We start from the raw sequence: 20535 nt of genomic DNA, 5'->3' as shown, positions 1-20535 counted from the left end.
CAGCCGTTGGAGCTTATCTCGGAAACAACATCTACGATATCTTCTCCATTTTAACAAGATGATACAGAGAGCAGTTACTATCAATTTATATGTAAATGAAAAAAAATTGTAACACTTAAAAATTCACCAGATAGTTTAAACTGAAGTCACTAATTCATTCTATTGTCTCAAACCACATACATTTGGTTTTCGCATATTTTGGGCGTAAATACACATTGCAAACACATTATCGTTTACTTCTCCAATTACGTATTTGTATGTTATCAAACATCAACAACCACAAAGGTAGATATTGGAACTAAAAATCATTATACATTTTTAAGGTTGATGTGACGTATGATTAAGACTGTGATAATCAAACACTCACCGTAAAACAATGTGAATATACGTATGTATGTATCTCTGTATGTCTGTATGTATGTCTGTCTGTATGTATGTATGTATGTATGTATGTATGTATGTATGTATGTATGTATGTATGTATGTATGTATGTATGTATGTATGTATGTATGTATGTATGTATGTATGTATGTATGTATGTATGTATGTATGTATGTATGTATGTATGTATGTATGTATGTATGTATGTATGTATGTATGTATGTATGCATGCATGCATGCATGCATGCATGCATGCATGCATGTATGTATGTATGTATGTATGTATGTATGTATGTATGTATGTATGTATGTATGTATGTATGTATGTATGTGTATCTTTTTATGTATCTATCTATGTGTATGTATGATTAAGACTGTGATAATCAAACACTCACCGTAAAACAATGTGAATATACGTATGTATGTATGTATGTATGTAGGTAGGTAGGTAGGTAGGTAGGTAGGTAGGTAGGTAGGTAGGTAGGTAGGTATGTATGTATGTATGTATGTATGTATGTATGTATGTATGTATGTATGTATGTATGTATGTGTATCTATGTATGTGTCTCCCTGTATGTCTTCCTGTCTGTTTTTATTTAGGCATGTCGATGTATACATGCATTTATGTAAATATGTATATTATAGGTAGGCAGGAGGTCGGTAGGTAGGCAAGTAGGTAGGTAGGTAGGTAGGTAGGTATCGTTTACTTTCAAATCCCATAACAGATATTAGATAACATATAAAGATGCAGTTTCCTAGAAGTAAGATACATACGCTCAACAGCGTGTTGAGTCTCGTCAGGCAATTCTTGCACAGTTATCCTATGCCGTGATTTAAGACTTACGTTATGGAGAAAGCCACTAAAGCTTGTCACAGATAAGAGATTGCTGCATTACTGTTTTCGACTATATAAATTGATTTCCTGTCAATTGAAGAGTTTTATTTAAACCTGTCCTAGTTTGAGTTAACATGGGAAAATGTTTGACGTTTGTTATGAAATGCATTTGTAAACAAAGCCTGCAAAGTTCCCATCACTATTTTCTTTTCATATTTTTTACCATTAGCGTAACTCAGTGGCCTTCATACGTAATTCATGACTTGGTAGTGATATGCAGAAAACATGACTATGACGATCGTTTGTCTGTTTTAAGTGTCTCTTCATAATGGGCAAGTTTAAGATAGTGCCTATACCAGGTGTTCACCAGTTTGAAATTTTTCATCGCTTTTGTCACCAAATAAAAAGAATTGTGTATTAAGTGACTGAACTCGTGAAGCGTATTCTCTCAGAACTCAGACAAGACCGTGACGTCATACGGCAGATGTTCAACTTCAAGGCGCGTACGGTAATTTCACCCAAGCTTATCAAATATTTAGGACAACAGAAGCAGATGCGGCTATAGGGAAATTGCATCGAGATTGGAACAGATAACGGGCCGAGCGACACGTAAAATCGCCCCGCCTCGCCAGAGCCATTTAAATTAATGCTTACAGCTACTCAGCCTCCAGCAACGATCATGATAAATTCTTCGGCGGCGGCGGCAGTGGCCGATTTTAAACGTTGACAGCGGAACTTATGAGATGGGTGACTGACACGCGGCGTCCGTCGTCTGTTGCCCAATGTCAAATTTTTAGTGTCCAGATGTTTTTCTAACAGTTGGTTTTATTACTCGAAGCAAATGTTCTAGGGCAGTCTTATTCAACTTTTAGCACAAAATGATGTATGTACTTTTTTATCAGTTTTTCGGCACAACTAATGTTCTTGCAAGACAAATACTTTTAGGGGTGATCATATTCTCCTTCGATAAACAAATTATCAAGATATGTTTGAATTTGTAGGGATTTTAGTGCCTTTTCAGGGATAGAGTGGTAAGCGTATGGAGGTGATATTCTACTGTTACTAATCACATTATATTTCTAACTTATCTAAATGACAAATTGATCATTTATTCCTGGCTGTCAACTCTACCTTTGCTTGTTACCCGGAACCGATGTTATTTTCGAAATCACTATAAAGCCATCACCAAACACGGAACGGATTTCAGGCACTGATCAAACAGTGTCGCTGAGAGGGATACTGTCGCCTATTGAATATCCCACAAGATTTAGTAGACCCGAACTACTGTGTCTAGCCGACCAAGATTTATTAACTTGTGTGGATGATTCAGTGAGCTACATGCCCTTTAAATTTAACAGCTCGATGAGTAACCCTTCAATTTATGTCTTGCGGTTAATTGGAACGTGCCTCTAATTTGAAACGAACACAAATGAAAACGTGAACAAACATACCTACATAAACATACATATACACATGCATACATAGACATACACGAATACATGAATACATACATGAATACATGAATACATACATACATGCATGCAGGACGCATGAAACTTAAGTAACAGATATATATATATATATATATATATATATATATATATATATATATATATATATATATATATATATATATATATATATATTGTAACGATACACACAAGCACACACACATACTTTGTTATGGCTACATTTGATTCACCGCAGTAAATCAGTCTTTTACTTACCGATGTTTTTATTCTCTCTTCTTTTTTCCTGATTTATGTATCCCAGAAGATTTCAAGCGTGAGAAGGCGGCCTTTCAAGTGAAGGTGATCTCGCGGAGGCTATTTATCTACTTTTTTAAAGAGGTCCTCGAACCCATTATGATGTAGTGCACACCGAGATCATTGCCTTATTCTTCCCGAAGTGATGGGAGTTGTTCGTGCAATTCTGAGGATCACCCATGAGTCTACGGAGCATTGAAGAGGAAACCCATAAATTTGTGCATGTTCTGCAGGGAAAGATGCCTCACTTGGGAAGGAAATACCGCTACACGAAGATCATCTTCGTGCAGAACAAGAAGAAGATGGTCTTCGGCACGATTGCCAAGTACAGCCTGGCTCTGGTGCTAATTTGCATATTCTGTGTCATGAATACTCTGGTGGTGCTTTTGTATCAAGCGGGCGCGGGTGCCTTCGACGGGGGGAGACCGCACGGCTCGCACATAGCAGGGTTCCGATTTGCAGACCCCTTCGGGATGCATCTCATCAACATAGGGCAGTACGGCATCGCCAGCGTGATCTCACCGGACGAGATCGACGACGACAGCCCCCATAATTACCCAGTACTGATAAATCATCCGGACAGGTGTCGCGTTGTGACAAATCAGACCAGGACGACAGAGATATTCCTCTTGATATTGGTCACATCGGCTCCGAGACACTACACGAGGCGAATGGCCATACGCAAGACATGGGGTCAACCACAGCGACTAGGACAGTACAGTAACAGAAATGTAATTACACTTTTCCTTCTAGGACGACCAAAGAATTCAAGTATACAAATGGCTCTCAAACAAGAGGATCGCCTCTATCATGATATAATACAGGAAGATTTTATGGATAGTTATAAAAATCTAACGATCAAAACTATAATGGGCCTGAAATGGTCTTATTATTACTGCCAAGAAGCCAAGTATATAATGAAAACAGATGATGATATGCTTGTTAACACGAAGACAATGGTGTCGTATTTAGAAACAGCGGATACTACAGAATTAATGCTTGGATGGATGTTTAAAAATCCCAAAGTTGTTAGGGACCCAAACAGTAAATGGTTTGTTCCCCTTGAACAATACCCGTATGCTTTGTATCCGCCATATTGTGTGGGGACAGGGTATGTGATGTCAGCAGATGTTGCGTTCAACGTATACATGACGTCACTGAAAACGACCTTCTTCTGGTTGGAAGACGTGTACGTGGGCATGTGCCTGCTCAAGCTAGGGATCAAGCCTAGAATGCACGAACTATTCGACATGCGCAATGCCCCGTACGACTATTGCACCTACAAGAAATTCATGACCGTCCATGAAGTTAGTGTTCAAAATTTGTACAAGATGTGGGAGGACCTGACCCATCGACGGAATGAGACATGCGCAGTGAAAGTTAACACTACCAAGGTTACAGTGAGTAGCAGCAGTAGTAGCACAAATGGATAAGTAAGCCTGCCATACAGATAAGAGAATAAGTTAAAGACAGGCCGTCTGCATCTAGAGAACTATATAAAATTTACATCAAATATAAATGTAATTTATATAGAAACCCGACAGGGTTGACCTTCGGACTTATTTATGGATGTATACAATAGAAATGCATTCCTGTGGAAGAGTTCAAAATAGTTGATATTTTCCATGCTAGAATTTTTTCATCTGTTTTTATTTTCATACACGCAAAGTCACAGTCACTTTTACTTTCTACAGTGCTCAATCGAGGAACATGAATACTTTCTATTGATAAATATTCATTACATCCTGATTTGCATACTGAAACAATACTCATCGGCACACTTTGCATAAACGAATACACAGTAAGTGAGGCTACCCACAATTCCCCTTGGTTTGTTCACTCAGACATTTTTTGCCAAAGGCTTTTTTTAATTTTATCAGTTTCTTAACAATCTGTAACTTAAAATTTAAGGTCAGGATTATTTGTTAAGACCATTTTCCAAAATTATTGATTATATTTACAATTCAATAGTAAATTGAATGAGAAGTCGATGTTTTGAGGTGCTAAAAATTGCACACTTGTCAAGATAAAGTTATCAGCAACTAAGATGGTCTCATCATACCACCTGTCAGACATGCAAATTTCCTTTGTAACGAACATTAAAAAAAATCAATACCCTTTCTTTTGCCAACACAGATGCAACTTATTCCCTTGAAAATATTGTGTATGGCTGTCAAAAATCTATCTCGACAAAATTACAAAATTGCTATCTCCTCCGCGGAAAAGGGGTTGATCTTCTCATTATTCACAGTGAGAAATCAGAAAATTATGATGATTAGAACTATGTTGCCAGAATTTTGAAATGTTGACCGAGTTGTTCTGTGTACAGAAGAAATTTGATTCAGTTCAGTGAGTGATCTCCGTGTGTACAGATCATGGAGGGTTGTTGGTAGCCTCACTTACTGTGGAATAGGCCCACTTCTCTGTCCCTCTTCGAGCATAAGATGAGAAACTGAGGCGTTTTATCATCTTGTCTTCTGGGATGCATTCTGCCGTTATTAATTCTGAATAGGAGATCCTATGTCGACAGAAGCTTCGTTTATTTTCGAAAAAGAGCATGAATTCTTAATGAACTACTCTTGCAGCTCTTTTCGCCAGGGAGATCTCACAAAATTTTAGCACGTGCGCGTTTACGCGATACGCAGCCACAGACGACTCAGAGTTTTTAGTTGTTTGAGAAGCGACCGAATTAGTAGGTTTTGCAACAAATCATTAGAAAATGTTTGATGAATTGCCCGACTAAAAAGCCTATGGCGACCCATGAGCATGCCCCGTCCACAAGACGTACGTCAAACCTCTTTCAATTTCAGCCGAGGACGACCACTGAACAACTCTCTAGCCAATTGCAGTATTATTAAAAATCCCCGGGTGAATACTTACCTCGGCCAGAAGCCAGCAATACTGCATTACTCCGAGACTCATTATCCGAGCAGCTGCAGGCTACCGTATCTGCTTTCCAATTACGTTGTGGAGCAATAGATCACAGCGAGGGCATAGAGGAACGCAAGGAGTCTGAACAGGGAACTTGAGCTAACAAGATAATATGAAAACTGACTTTAGTGGGTGCTGTAAATGAAATTTGCCCGACAGGAGGGAAGGGTGTGCTAGTTTTCTATCAATGGAACTGAACTTTAAGCAGGTCACTGCCAAACCAACGGGTGGGCTGGGTTGGATATTAAAAAATGGTGCATTTTCGATCAGCTGGGACTACAAGTCCAAGAAAGGAAAGTTTTATGTAAAAGGTAATTCTTTTTTACACATTTACTCTAAAGTTGTCCGACCAGAAGCTACATACCTCTGTTCAACTGCCCATTTTTCTCGTCAAGGGTTGGTCTATTTAATCTCAGGCAATGAATATGTCACAAATGTGTATAACACACATGTCAAAAAATCTATGTCAAGAACTAGAAGAGAAAGACAACTGAATATAGGTATTCTGAGCAAAGATCTTTAATATGATGATCACTTTATTACTTGTATTGTATTTTCGTCGATCCTTTACATGAGTAAAAAATATCTGGGATGTATATTTCACAGCACGTGTCCACTGTGGCAGATATTCTGACAATGTTAATGTCTCGTATGGAGTTACAGATAAGTGTTGAAATTCATGTTTTTACTTATTGCGTAATGTCTTATAATTGTAACATCTTAACTTTTCATGAGTGAAAGGCTTTTAAAAACAATCACTAGAAGAAGTACGTGTAAAAAGATATTTTAAATATAAAAGAAACTTTTGATTAGATGTGTAAAAAATCTTTTTATCGTATAAACGACTATTATTAAACCTATTATCGATTTAAATCGCAAACGGGGTAACGTTTCGTAGCCCAGCAAAATGGAAAGATTTATATGTCTCATCGTTTCTGTATTTCGATACTTAAATTTTTTAAGTGTGCTGCATATAGTGCAATATAAAGTCACTTCTCGTTTGACATGTAAAGGCACACTGCCCATGTGATGCCTGGACTGTTCGCTTTATCGTGCAGTTTTTTTTTCCTCAAGAGAGATGTATTTTACTCACAATGCAGATTTATTGTGTCAATGTAATACAAAATGCGACGGAAATTGATTATGTCAGAAGGGAGACTTCAATAAAAACCTGAAGAATGATCTTTCGATATAAGAATGTGAAGCAAATACTTTTGTGAAAAAATAAGAGGAGAATATTTACATTGATTTTGTTATGACGTAAAATGTGTAGTAAACACATATTGCCCTTTGAAAACGGGACACATAGAACGTGTATTTCTGTACGTAAAGCTAAGTGCAGCTATGTTCTTCTGAAATTGGGGGAACGTGTCCTTTGCATAGTAAACCAGTGAATCACAGCTTTGCTTACTGACATGAAACCATTTGCTATCCCATGGGGTAACTGCATTATTCCTATGCCGCCACCACCCTAGCAAAAAGTGCAGCTTTTTGATTCACCGATGCTCGTTAATAGAATGATTGATGGAGTTGCCAACGGAAGATCTTGGGGGCGCTCTATACGGGTTTGCTCATGTTAGACGTGCGATTTTACTGTAGTGCCAAACTGTCCTCTTTCACACCTTCTGCACTCATGTTATAGCAATGCGCCGCCGGACGCCATATATTTGTTCCTCAGCGACATTTTCATGTGGTCAATCAGTGAAAATTTAATAAGCATCAACCAGTGAGTTTCACCACTGCTTTCGCAGACTCTAAAATGTTTTTTGTAGAATGTGCCTCTGGGACAGATATTCGGACTCTCAGTTTCAATTTTTATGATACTTTTCAGAAATAAACCGCTTGTGGGAACTCATTTAAAGCTGTTTTTAGTAAGAACAAATTTCACCGTCATAATTTTTTGAATCGGAAATTCTATTTTCCTTCTTAGAGTTAATACAGTGATGGCGGTCATTTTGAATTTCAATATCGGTTATGTTAGATAATTTCTTTTTCTAGTACCAAACATTGCGAGATGACCCTGTGATTTGTTTTTATTCTTGATTCGGTAAAAGTGTGGTTGAAGTTTCATTGAGAAAATATTGAGCAAAGGTCTAAGTCTTTCACTTTCGAGGCGCATATTACCTTAACCAGTACACACTGAGATAAAACGATGAGGTAAGATTGTATCCGACCGAAGAATTTGTTCGCAACGTGGTCATAATTGAGTCCTATGTTGTGGGAGATGAAGTGCTGTGGAGAGTAAATAAGTTAAAGTGTTACAAAACAGCAAATTTAGAAGCAAGTGAAGGTAACAATGGTTTAGGTAGGGTAAACACACATTCTTGATCTACTTCCCAAGCACGTAGAGATGCACACAGTTTTCAGCTTGTCAACTCATCCTGTACGTTTGGAGACTGCATCGATTTTGTTGACAAATGGATTGTTGTCCTGACTAAAATGCAAATGCAAATAGTAAGCCCAGGGAACTTTTATAGGCTGTCCAGAAAGATCTCAGACAAGATACACTGATACTGGTTATTGAATTCAACACTGTATTTCTCAACAATAACACAGGGAATTACATATATAGTCGGTGTTTGCACAACAGTCTCATTCAGAATCCCACATGCCCGCGAGAACCCGACGAAGTGTAGGGCGCCGCCAGCGGCGGTACTAAAGTATTTGCAATGCAGAAGTATGATGAATTTGCCGAAATAAAAAAAACTCCTAATCGGGCAAAGTAGAAGCGGCGATTCGGAGGAACAATTTATTTTTTCTTTCTGGCCTAAAAGCATTTTTCACTAATAGATGCCGTGTTGATAAAATGAAATTGTGGGTTTCGACATGCTTTGAGGAGTAGAACAAGAATATAAGGTGGACGTACTCAACAAAACTGGTGAAAACACTCACGAAGAGTTACTGCTGTATCCCTTCAAATGGGACAGTAGCTGTGACGTTCGGCAATTTCTGCACTGTGATTACCAAAGAAATTGAAACATCAGATGTTCATGTTGATACCCGCATTAATGAGTCAGTTTTCGTTGCCTCAGTGGCACTCTTATAAGTTGAATTCCCAGCTCAGCTTACGATATTCAGCTAGTTGATAATTGTACCGTACGTACAGAGCTACCTTGTGAAGTTTCCAAGGGTTTCAAATCTCTGAAAGTATGCAAAATGTTACGATAAGCGACGGCATGAACTAACTGGCCCGTGCTCGTCTCTTAAAGCACCAGCATTACCATGAATCATTTGTTATTATGATCCACATCGAATAGACCTTCTTCTAAGAAGCCTAACAATTAAATTTGTTATGAAAAATACAATGCAAACGGCAACACCGTTTTTATACAAATGATCTGAAAGCAAATTTTGAGTATGATTGTCAATTTATGTCCGATTACCTCAAAATCCTATTGCCAATGGAAAACAGAATACAATCGGAAGACACTCAAGAATATCACCACCCTTCATACATTGTCTTTCTTGTGTTTTGACAGGGTCAGCTTATTGCACCCCACAACATGCTGTCATGAAATTGGGTCATTTTTAAATATGTTACATGGAGTTATGATGGTACGAATAAATGTTATCAAATTATTTTACCTTCACCGTGAGTTTTGTCACTTCATCATGCATTGTAAGTAATCCTGTTTAACGATATTGTTAAGTCTCTAAACGATTTCACGTGACTGTTTAAGCATACAAGCATGCGATAAAATATTGAATGGAAACATGTAAGCGGCCGCAAGCGGCTCACTGGTACGCATGCGTCACCCAACTACGAGAAGAACAAGGAAAGTGATGGTGGTGTGGAATCATAAGTTCCCTGGCGAAAATCGTTCTTATGCTAAATTATACATCATCAGAAAAGTAAAATTCACAGCTAGGACTGTCAAGGTATTTAAAGGTATACTGTCACCTGTTCCAATTTTGCCACAGTTACCATGGAAAGAGAAAATCTAACTAACCACAGATTTAAGTGGGTGGCAGCTTTTAAAAAACAGCGCCCTCACATGGGCATTTTGAATACGCTCCTTTGACTTTATATATGGGCATATTTAGATTACAGGTGACTGTATGCCTTTAAGTCACGATGTTGATCCGCCAAATATAGAAACGCCGTATACAGTGTAATATTTGTGGTTTATAAATTGGCTCATATTAGGATCAACAGCACTTCATGGGACATTTTTACCGTGACACTAAGGGGGAGTGGGAGCAATTCTTTTAACAGCATCACGTTTCCTAATGTCTTATTTTTCTGTGGATGGCAGCAATTTCATTATCATTATTGGTCAACAAATTGAGGCTAACAATTTGCAATCTTCCCATCGAATGGTAATTCCTCCTCTGCAGCCCTTGGTGGGGGAGCTGTTGTAATCACATATATTGAAATGAAATTGCATGTGTAACTTCTGTCAAATCCAAGTCCGTACTTGTTCTACAGTTTGAGATTTATATGGAAATGAAATGAAATGAAAGGTCACGCACGAATTTCAGGATCAAATTTAGGTCCTACTAAATTTCACTTCATCTACCATGAAAAAAGTTGACAGAGATGAGATTTATCGCATTTTTGTAAAACTATGAAGAATGATAAAGTTCTTTACTTACTACCAAAATGTCTTTATTTTGCAGTTGACAATGGTCATGTTTTTTGCAAACATATGCATGTTGAATATCTTTATGTTTGTATGCTACAAATATTTATGGTGACCTTGTCTGACCTCTGAGCACGCCATGTCGAACCTATATTCTAGAGAAGATATTCATACACTTATTCTGTGTGATGTTGTCTTCAAATGAATAGTGTTGAATGCCAGTCAAAATTATGTGATAGGATGCTACGATGCAATAATTACATACTACTCACTGAAGTACTTACTACCTTTCAAAGTTTTGAGGCTTCAATAATCTTACCCACCAATCATCATTAAAAACTGTACCGCATCATTGCAAAATTGCCGCAAGGGGGCGTACATCGACAAGTCGCATCCTCACATCCAACTTCAAGCAAATGATCGCGATGATGTTGTAAAACATTATTGCATTATGAACGTACACATCGGTAAGCTCGCTTTGCAGTCTGTATCTCATTTTGTCAAGCATTTCACTGAAGCAAATCATTTCGCATTGCGGCAACTCATACCTTAAGCTTTGCGGGCACCCCGGGGCAGGCACTCACAAAGTAAGTCAACTTACGACTTATGCATGATAGCAGTGTTTGACTTAAAAACCCTACACTTTAGTGCGCCCTCTGCAGTCGCTGGCACCTTAGAATACATTGTTCTGTGAACGCGTCTTCAAGGAGAGATCATTTAATACAGGGTTTCTAGCATTGTATTAATTTTACAATTAAATATCTACTTCAAGTACTATTCTTCTTATACAACTTATAAAAGCCATTGTGATGTAGATAACTGCAGACTCTCCTGAGAAAGGTGCACTATCGTTTCAGTACAAAGAGTAGTTTTATTTTTAAAACGTCCTATCCCTTGGCCATGGGCTGTCAGAGCGAACTTGAACGCGTGTAAATGCCAGTAGTTGTATAACTATACTATATTATTATACACCTACTGCCGTAACCTATGGGAGTTTGACCGTCCAATAACTTTCCGTATTTTGTATAGTACGCGGAGTCCCGAATACGGGAGACGCGCGACGCGCCTGTTTGGAGTTTGTAGCAATTTTATTTCAACAATCGCGCACGTTCCACTCATATCGCGCGTGCCGCATCCCTCAAAATTTACCATAGAATTAGTTTATACGGACGATTAATGGAGGGAGGTGTATAATAATAGGGTTATACACAAAATACGGCCCTGTACGGACTCGGGCTCAGTGAGTGACGTATTGGACTCGCCTTCGGCTCGTCCAATACGTCACTCACTGAGCCCTCGTCCATACAGGGCCGTATTTTGTGAATAACCCTATAGTATTTCCTATACGTATATTCCATACGGTTACAAGTGATAAATTAGGCAGATAGAGGAAAATCACCGATCGTTAAAGAAACACTTACAATGGTACTTTACACACATTTAACGTCGCAGTATCAGCCATTATTCCTACTAAGTGGCCTGCTCGTGACCACTACGTTTCTACTACAGAAAGCGCCACCGCGGCAATATAATTCACGTTTAAAGTTTTAATAAATTGGACAGTGTACGTGGCATCTGAATTTATACGCCTGTGAATATCTGCAGAGTCCGACAGGTTGCGATAATTTTGCCGGAGTTCATAGACTTGGTTCAAGTCTGTGAGGATATAAATATCAAAACAGTATACACATATTGATTGGCCATGAGAGCAACAGCATGCGTCTGTACCCCGAGGGACTGTGAGTCACCCCGAGACTGCTTTTACGTCAAAATGGGCCAGCAAAGTCATCAATACGTGCGTCATTTTGCAAAAGTAAATATTCGGTGATTAATGGTTATTCTGTTGGAGTGATAGGCGGGCATAACAGGACATGACGTGTCCCTCACCTTGCGCAACGACAATATTAGAATAGGTAGATGAATATTTATATTTGGATTGTAAATACGAAACCTGCCTACATTAGTTACAATACCCTAAGCGGGACCATCTAACCAAAAAAGTAAGCATTCACCAAGCCTCATATCGCTGGAACTCAGTGTTGAACCTTCAAGGTACAACAGGACGTTGTGTATACACATATATGTAACCCCAGTTCTCCCGATGTCGATACAATGTTCTGTTGTCACAGCTCAACATCAGCAATTGCAGAAACTACCTAGTTTTCTTCCATCAAAGCGGAGGGAAATGAGAGATGAAGGTGGTACAGCACAATGGGACTTAGTTGAAAAAAGCAACATGCGGTCCGAAGGCTTTGCTGAGTACGAATGTACGAAGAGTCCCTGTTTGTCTCTATGCGGGGAGAAGGAAACATCAACCCACAAACTAGACCAAGCTACGAAACCTAAACAGAAACAGAAAGAAATGGTCGACAAGAGAGCTGAAACTTCTTGTTCGAACGAGACTCACACACACACCAGGCAAAATTCGTCGTTTACAAAGCAAGAATTGGAAACATTCTGTAATAGACTGGGTCAGTCAATTAAGGCTCGTAACCCGCAAAAGTTCCGCCGCATCGTCCAGGAATATGAAAATCGATTATGGCGACATCCATTCAACGGAGATGAATTCATCGCACACCCAGGCTATGAAGAAACACTCGAAGACATCAGACTGTCTTTTCAACTAAACTACGTTGATAAAAACCTACACATGGTTGGGTATTTTGAGGACTCTGGCTCGGACTTGTATTTGATGGTCGATGATGATGGGAAGGTGTACAGGGCGGAAGGTGACATTTTGTACGTGTTTGAGAACAACCTGCATGACTATATGACTCACGGCTCAAAGGAGGACCCACGCCACTATGATTACTACGGACGATTGTCACCAACGAAGGCCCTCGATTGTGTTGGTTGGAGTAATCAAGAAGAAGTAAGGATTTGAATACACTTTGTTATTGAATAGTCAGAAAAAAGAAATTGATAATTGTTGTTAAATTTTCGAATATCTCGAGACCTTTCTTAAAGTAAGGTCAGTCAACTTGCCAGGTAATTTTTTATCGTGCTTTCTCTATACTTACACTAATGGCATTCCGAGTCTTCCTGAGTTACTGAATAATTGGTTAATAATAATTGGTTAAACCGGACTGGAAAACTAACCACATAGAATCATTCTTGATCTTTAAAAATATATCACAATCAATTTGAGCAGCAAACCGTTAAAATATTCGTGGCAGTCGGTAAACGTAATCACCATAAGTTATTAAAATTATCAATTCAGAATTCTTCGCCAAAGGAAAGACAGGGCGATTTGCTGTTTATACTTGTTTATTTTACTTCATTTTACAAAATTAGGGTGTACTCGAATGGGTCTAATAAAATACCAAAAATTGTCCTTGACGTTATTCATCATGAAAGGGCGAGTAGATAGTAGATGTAAGTTTTGATTATGTTTTCACTCTTTGTGTTTATGTCAATTGCATGTTCTTGTTCTACTCCCAAAACATGTTGAAACATCCACAATTAAGCTTGTAATCACATGATCTCTAAATGTAGAAAGTCCTAATGTTTACATTTGAATTCTAGTCCAAATCAGAATTCACTTATCATACAATAGAAATACGGTTAGGCTAACAAGCTGAATACTGAGAATCTCAACATGCTTTTGAAGGTAGAATGAGGAACTATCGTTAATATTAAAGACGGAAATAGCGACAACAATCACCAAAAATTTGCAGCTAGCGGCCCTTTAAATATTTAAATGTTGAAAAACTTAGTATATTCATTTAATTATTTATTCGTTATAATTTCTTTGTCTTTTCAGGAAGATAAACTCTGTTCGTCACCAGAAAATGATCAGAAGGTTTCAGACACTAGCGACGGAGAAGGTGTGTGTTCATTATGATGTGTACGACGTCATATATCCCATTTCAAGAATATTGAGTAAGCCTGGCTGTACTCTTATTCTAGTAAAATTTGTATTCACTTATTCACTCACTTGAGCTATTGTCGTACCGATGTCTGTTTGTCGGATAGTCTGTCTGTTGGCGCGCTATCTCAAGAAGAGCATATCGAACAGAATCAAATCTTATACTTGAGTATTGCAAGAACTGATTAGGTTTTGGCAGGTGTGGCTTGCAAAATAATTGCTGATTAGCATAATTATTTGATGGGAAATGATATACTCTCAGAATTACAGCGTCATAGTTTTATGACGATAGCACTGCTCGTTTGTATATTTCATAAATTATCCTAATTAGGGATACATATATTATCTTGATTGGCGAAACGTGCTATGGACATAGAAGATACTGAGATTTAACAATACTTAAAATCATTTTTCATGTTTTCAATGAGCAAATTAATAATTTGCATTCTTAACGAACTTTCCGAACTAGGAACGGACTTGTCAAAGGTTGACGCAGCTTGCTACGTACATTGAATATACTTTAATGGGACAGTAAATGAAAGTCATTTTGCGTTTTTTTAAAAGTTAATAACTAATTTGCAAGTTAAGAAATTTCCTGATTAGGAATATATATCTTGATTGACTTGTCCAAAGTGTATTTAGCATTTTAATATCAGCTTATACTTAATTTGCATAGTTAATAAACTTTCCGAATTAGGGATATATATTGATTGATTTGTCCAAAGTTCATGAAGCTTGCTATGTACATTGAAGATACTATGATGAAAGTTATTTTGCATTTTATATCAGCTAATTACTATAATATATTTTGTATGTTTAAGGACCATTACTAATAAAGGATACATCTCTTGATAGACTGACCAAAGTTTATAGAACTTGCTCTGCACATAGGATATAATATGATTTAACATTAGCAAAAGTCGTTTTGCATTTTTGAAATCAGCGTATTAGTAAGTTGTACAAGTTGTACATTTAGCAAACTTTTCTAGTTCCAAACATATATCTCAATGGACTTGATAAAAGTAAGTGACGCATGTTTTGTACGTAACGATAAATATACGTTAATTTAACATAAATGAAAGTCATTGAACAATTATACAGAGATAATCATTAATATGCATAATTAATGACCTTACCAACTAGTACTAGAAGGACGTGACCTAAGTTGACGGAATTGCTCTGTCGATGATATGATGGTGTGACAGTAGTGAAACAAAGTTAGCATTTTCACATTAGCAAGTTTCCAGTTTGCATATTTAATGAGCCTAGGGGAAATTTGACTGGAAGAATGTGACTAAAGTTGAGGAAATTTACGAAATATTTCAGTACGACAATTGTAGAAGTGAAAGACATTTTGCAATTTCTCGTCATGTTATTTGTAATTAGTAAATATCTAATGCGCTTTCACGATTTAGCAAGTAAAACATAAAGGACTTGCCAAAAGGCAATTACATAAAGTTATAATTCAAGGATATAACAGCAGTTTCAAAACTTGTCATTTCCACTTCGGCTAATTACTAATTTGTATATTTCAATTTTTGCAATTGAAGTTATGCATGATGAATATTGTTCGTGTTGTTGAGTACAACAATTTTGATGAAGCTATAAACTCATGGCAATAATGTCTGAGAAAATATCACTTTGCCGACAACTGGAACGGTAACGAATACTGAAACACGGGAGCATTTTCAGTTCACATGTGCTTTTGAATACTGATCGAGATATTCATTTCTTTATTATTGTTTATTATACTCAAAAATATTTAAACTATTTCAATATGAACACATGACATGCAAAGTAATTTTCAAATGAATCTTGTTTCGTCTTTCTATTTGCCAACCCAGGACTAAATGACGACGTCTCTGAGGAATACAAAATGTACTGCGACGAATATCTCAAGTTGTTGGGAAGAATATAAATCATACTATTACGTCAGGATTCGTCAAAGTCTGCAATTGCAGGTATCACAGCACGGAAACCATTTCATCAATTGCATCAGTATCAATGCAATTAAGTTTCTTTCAGTACTTATTGCTTCCGAACTTCTCTCTCATTTATATAAACGAGAGAGAAGAGCTAAGGAAAAACTAGTCTGAAGATTGGAAGATGCGTGAATCTTAAGTAACAGATGCAATTACTTTGTGCTTAAAGTACTTTGTGTTATTATTTATCACACTCTGCTATCAAGCAATTGTAATTTCCAGGAGTACTTCCGTATTCTTATATACAGTTTTCAATAAACAGTTTCCAAGTGTTTCAACCTGAGTCAGACAAGGATGCATGTTCAGCCCACTAGTCTACGTTTTAATTATTATTGAACTACGGTTGTGTATACTGATACAGTAGATGATGTGTATGACCTTGTTATTCATTACGGTACACGGTTAACAAACTCTCACAAATTTACTTTATAACTATTGTGAGGAGGGAACACAAAACAACATTTTTTTCAAAACAAGATGGAAATTTGGCTAGAAACGAAAGATGGTACTTACATGGAAAGCGTATGTCTACAGAACTGCTAGCGTTAACAAATATTTGGGTTTGTTTTTCTTTGTAATGGAAGCTGGGGTAAAGCAGTAAATACCTTGACTAAACAAACGAGTGAAATGCTACCATACAATTAAGTTTTGTTTTAAAATTAAAAAATCTGCAAGCAGTGCGACAATATTAAAAGGGGTATAAAGTCAAATTCATATAGATATCCGGCCTTAGGGCATGTGAAAGACTGCCTGTATTTGTCATTTGCGGGAAGAAAGGTATAATGTATTGGTCAAGTTTATTTATAAGGTCATGTTTATTTAGAAAGTCAAGTTTATTTATTATTTTATTTGGTGATGTAATATTTATTTATTTATTTATTCAGTTATTTATTAATTTATTTATTTGCTGTGTCAATATAATCTACGTATGAATACATACTATATATACATACATACATACATACATACATACATACATACATACATACATACATACATACATACATACATACATAAACACGCCCTTATACATACACGCATGCGTACCTGCATATTTAAAATTACGTACACTGTTATTTATCTTGTCATATTGAAGTACCAGTGAGTCGTTACAGACTGGCAAGTATTTTAGTGTTTCCTTTTGATTTCTCTTCATGTGGTACTGATAGCTTCAAAGACACATTACATTAAATTACACATAAGCTATCGATATCAATATTGCTCTTGATATTTTTCAGTTTAAAATTTTCCAATATTTGAGTTTAATTAGGATACTTTTGGGGGTTTCATCATGGTTATTTTATATTAGAGAATACTTTCTGTTGTAAGTTGTTTACAATTCCATCTATATCTTTTGAATGACCAATGAGCTGTAAAATATCTAAGTGGCTCACCGTGACTATTTAAATGACACACTCGGGTAAATTTGCTTCTGCGTTTAATTAGCGCCGCATTTATGGCATGTGATTTTTACTAAGTTTAGGACGGCTGTAAGGCGGCCCTGCTTTTAAAATTTGTGTTGGCTCTGGGCTGGCCTGATTTATGTTGGGTCTGACGGATTGGTAAAAAGCCAACACAAAAATTTAAACCAGGCTCGACAGTGACTCGGCCCTAGACCTGCTTATGAACTTAGCATTTAACACCTGTCATGGGGTTTACTAATAATGACAGGTTTACAAAAATGACTGTTGTGATGATGTCACGAAAATTAGTAGCAATCATACCTTACCAAAACTTTGCTAGGATTGCGTAATATCTATACTTATTACTTATCGCCCAGTGACTAATCAGTCAACATCTTGTAAGCAATGCCATGAAATGATGATGATAATGATGATGATGATGATGATGATGATGATGATGATGATGATAATGATGATGATTATTATTATTATTATTTTATTTCTTAAATACTATACTGCGTCTCAGTGCTCTCTACAAGACTAAAAATGTATTTCTGAAAAGATAAACAAAAAAAAATAAAATGTCTGTCTGGCAAATAAAAACAAAGTTACTCTTTGTAATATTCCTTAACAAGGTATGTCTTAACACAACGCTTAAAAGAATCAATAGTACAGTTTATGTCAGCATTAAAAGGGAGAACATTCCATAAAATCGGTGCTGCGACTGAAAAGGCACGGTAGCTTTTTAGTTGTCTTGTTTGTGTCGCGCCTCAGTAAAACGAATTTGTTCGATGAACGAAGGGTGCAAGTTTTGCTATACTGGTATATCGTGAATGAGCATTTTATTGGTGTGCGATGGACTAATGCACAGCTTTAAAAAGAAGGCTATGACGTGTCCAAATAGTCATACTGTCGTTTTCTCCTTAAAGTAATATAAACTGTTAATGACTTTCTGTTTTTATAAATATACTTTTTGAATATGTTTTTATAAAAAATAATTTTGATAAGACGTATTAGGAAAATTTTCTATGTCACCTTGTTTTGCTAATACTGCGGTTCCCTTCAAAACATGACCGTAACAGCAATTAAGTCCCTATATTTTTTCTGTCAAAATTCCATTTCTTATTCTAGGGATCCCAAGACTTCTGAAAAATACATGTTTGTTATCCTGTTGGGTGGGGGAGGTGCACATATACCCCTCTAGCCCACGGCCTAATAGATTGATAGTGATGCTTGCAGTATCATCAAAACAAGGTGGCATAGAAAATTTTCCAAATACGTCTTATCAAAATTATATTATACAAAAATATTTAAAAAGTATATTTATAAAATAGAAAGTGATCAACAGTTTATGTTACTTAAAGGAGAAAATGACAATATGACTATTTAGACACGTTTAAAGTCTTCTTTTTAAAGGTAACACGATTGGAACTAATTTGGGATAATTGGATGGTGAAGTAATGTCGATTTAATCTGCAAATGTAAGCTCATCTGCTTTTCTCTGTACATTACATACTTGTTTTTATGAGTAATTTGTAATATCGCAACATTCAGCTATAGGTCACCTAACATTTTTGAGAAATTTGATAAATATGAAGATCCAATTATCCCAAAGTAGTTCCAATCGTGTTAGCTGTGCATTAGTCTATTGCATACCAATAAAATGCTCATTCGCGAAATACCAGTATAGCAAAATTTGCAAGTTTAGTGACTAGAGACTATACTGCATGGTAAATACCTAATTTTGACATTTGATTTCTTCTTCAGAACATTGCAATTAGTAAATAACATCCATAAATCTGTTTGATTTGCTTCTTTGGAAGAAAACCACAGTTATCATATTTTCTTCCGTTTGAAAATACTGAATTACCTGGAAAAAATCGATTTAAAGTCATCCAATTCTATGACGTAATAATTTTTTACTAAAATCTTATGCATTTTAGAAAGGCCAGCATCTAACCTTTCTAAAACTGTAAGGTATATGGCATTTCAAGCTAGCGCTAGTTTACTTCACCAAGGAAAGAATGTTGTACCCCTACCCCTAGCTTTTGCACACCCCATACAGATACACGCAATTCAAAATTGACTCCAGAGAAGTAGTGTATTGTTAAATATCTAATGTTAACACTTCTTTCTTGTTTAATGTATGGGAATAAATAATTTAAACACAAAAAACTGTTTCAATTTTGCTTCATAAAAAGTAAATCACAATTTTTACATGGTATTTGGGTTAAAAAATTTCAAAATTGTCATAAAAATCATTTTAAAGTCGTCCTTGTCTATGTTCACAAATTTATTTTGCTAAAGTTGGTATTTCCCATAAGGAGCAATATCTAAGCTTTCCAAAAATGTAAGGTTTGTGCTATTTCATGCTAGTTTACTGAATGTAGGAGAGGATATAGTACCCCTACCCCTACCCATTTTTCGCCATTTTTCGCGGTACAAGCAAATCAAAAACCAGCCCAGAGAGGTAGTGCATCCCCAAATACCCAATGTTAAACATATATTTTCTTGTTCAGCAGATCCTAAATAACAAAAAAAACATGTAGTAGAGAGGTGTAGGGGTGCAAGGTGGGCCCCTCCAGCCCACGGACTGAAAGCTGTGGCTTCGAAAGAGAGGTTAATGTTTTACGTGTCAGTTGGTTTCAAATATGTGTTTTTACATGTATGATATACGTCACTCGTTAGTGCATTTCCACTCGTTTTATCTTTTCTTACAACTATTTGGAACACTAAGGTAACACTTAGGTAAGGTCCTCTCTTTAGACTAGCATCAGCGATCTCA

The 20535-nt window shown here is 36.7% G+C and overlaps 2 protein-coding genes across 5 annotated transcripts in view; both read left to right on the top strand.

Annotated features, from left to right (window-relative positions):
• Positions 1-20535, top strand: part of LOC139117270 (beta-1,3-galactosyltransferase 1-like) — a 109208-nt gene that overhangs the window by 61764 nt on the left and 26909 nt on the right. Inside the window, exon 3 of one of the 3 annotated variants that reach the window (XR_011548489.1) lies at positions 2991-6122. Coding sequence is in view for 2 of the 3 variants with exons in the window: in XM_070680224.1 (XP_070536325.1) it covers positions 3163-4416 (1254 nt within the window). In the remaining variant the exon portion in view is untranslated. Of the gene's footprint in view, positions 1-2990; positions 7212-20535 lie in introns of those variants that run through there. The other 2 variants (XM_070680224.1, XM_070680223.1) reach the window with 2 other exon arrangements.
• Positions 12453-19913, top strand: LOC139117269 (uncharacterized). 2 transcript variants are annotated; one of them, XM_070680221.1, is made up of 3 exons: positions 12453-13369; positions 14261-14324; positions 16210-19913. In XM_070680221.1, exons 1-3 carry the CDS (start codon positions 12599-12601, stop codon positions 16281-16283), a joined length of 909 nt encoding a protein of 302 aa, XP_070536322.1. In that variant the 5' UTR covers positions 12453-12598; the 3' UTR covers positions 16284-19913. The 2 variants fall into 2 exon arrangements, with proteins under 2 accessions (XP_070536322.1, XP_070536323.1); XM_070680222.1 differs by having other exon boundaries at positions 12457-13369; positions 14261-14379; positions 16210-18307.

Source organism: Ptychodera flava, chromosome 18 (genome assembly GCF_041260155.1).
Source record: "Ptychodera flava strain L36383 chromosome 18, AS_Pfla_20210202, whole genome shotgun sequence".
Taxonomy (NCBI): Eukaryota; Metazoa; Hemichordata; class Enteropneusta; family Ptychoderidae; genus Ptychodera; species Ptychodera flava.
Note: the sequence above shows the minus strand (reverse complement) of the source record. Positions and strands in the feature narration are given on the sequence as shown.

What these genes read in the sequence shown, in the direction of transcription:
- LOC139117269 (XM_070680221.1), top strand. Translation starts at nt 12,599, where the DNA reads ATGTCGATACAATGTTCTGTTGTCACAGCTCAACATCAGCAATTGCAG. An exon ending in GTTGGAGTAATCAAGAAGAA is followed by an intron (nt 13,370 to 14,260) that starts GTAAGGATTTGA and finishes TTGTCTTTTCAG; the next exon opens with GAAGATAAACTCTGTTCGTC. An exon ending in AGACACTAGCGACGGAGAAG is followed by an intron (nt 14,325 to 16,209) that starts GTGTGTGTTCAT and finishes TTGCCAACCCAG; the next exon opens with GACTAAATGACGACGTCTCT.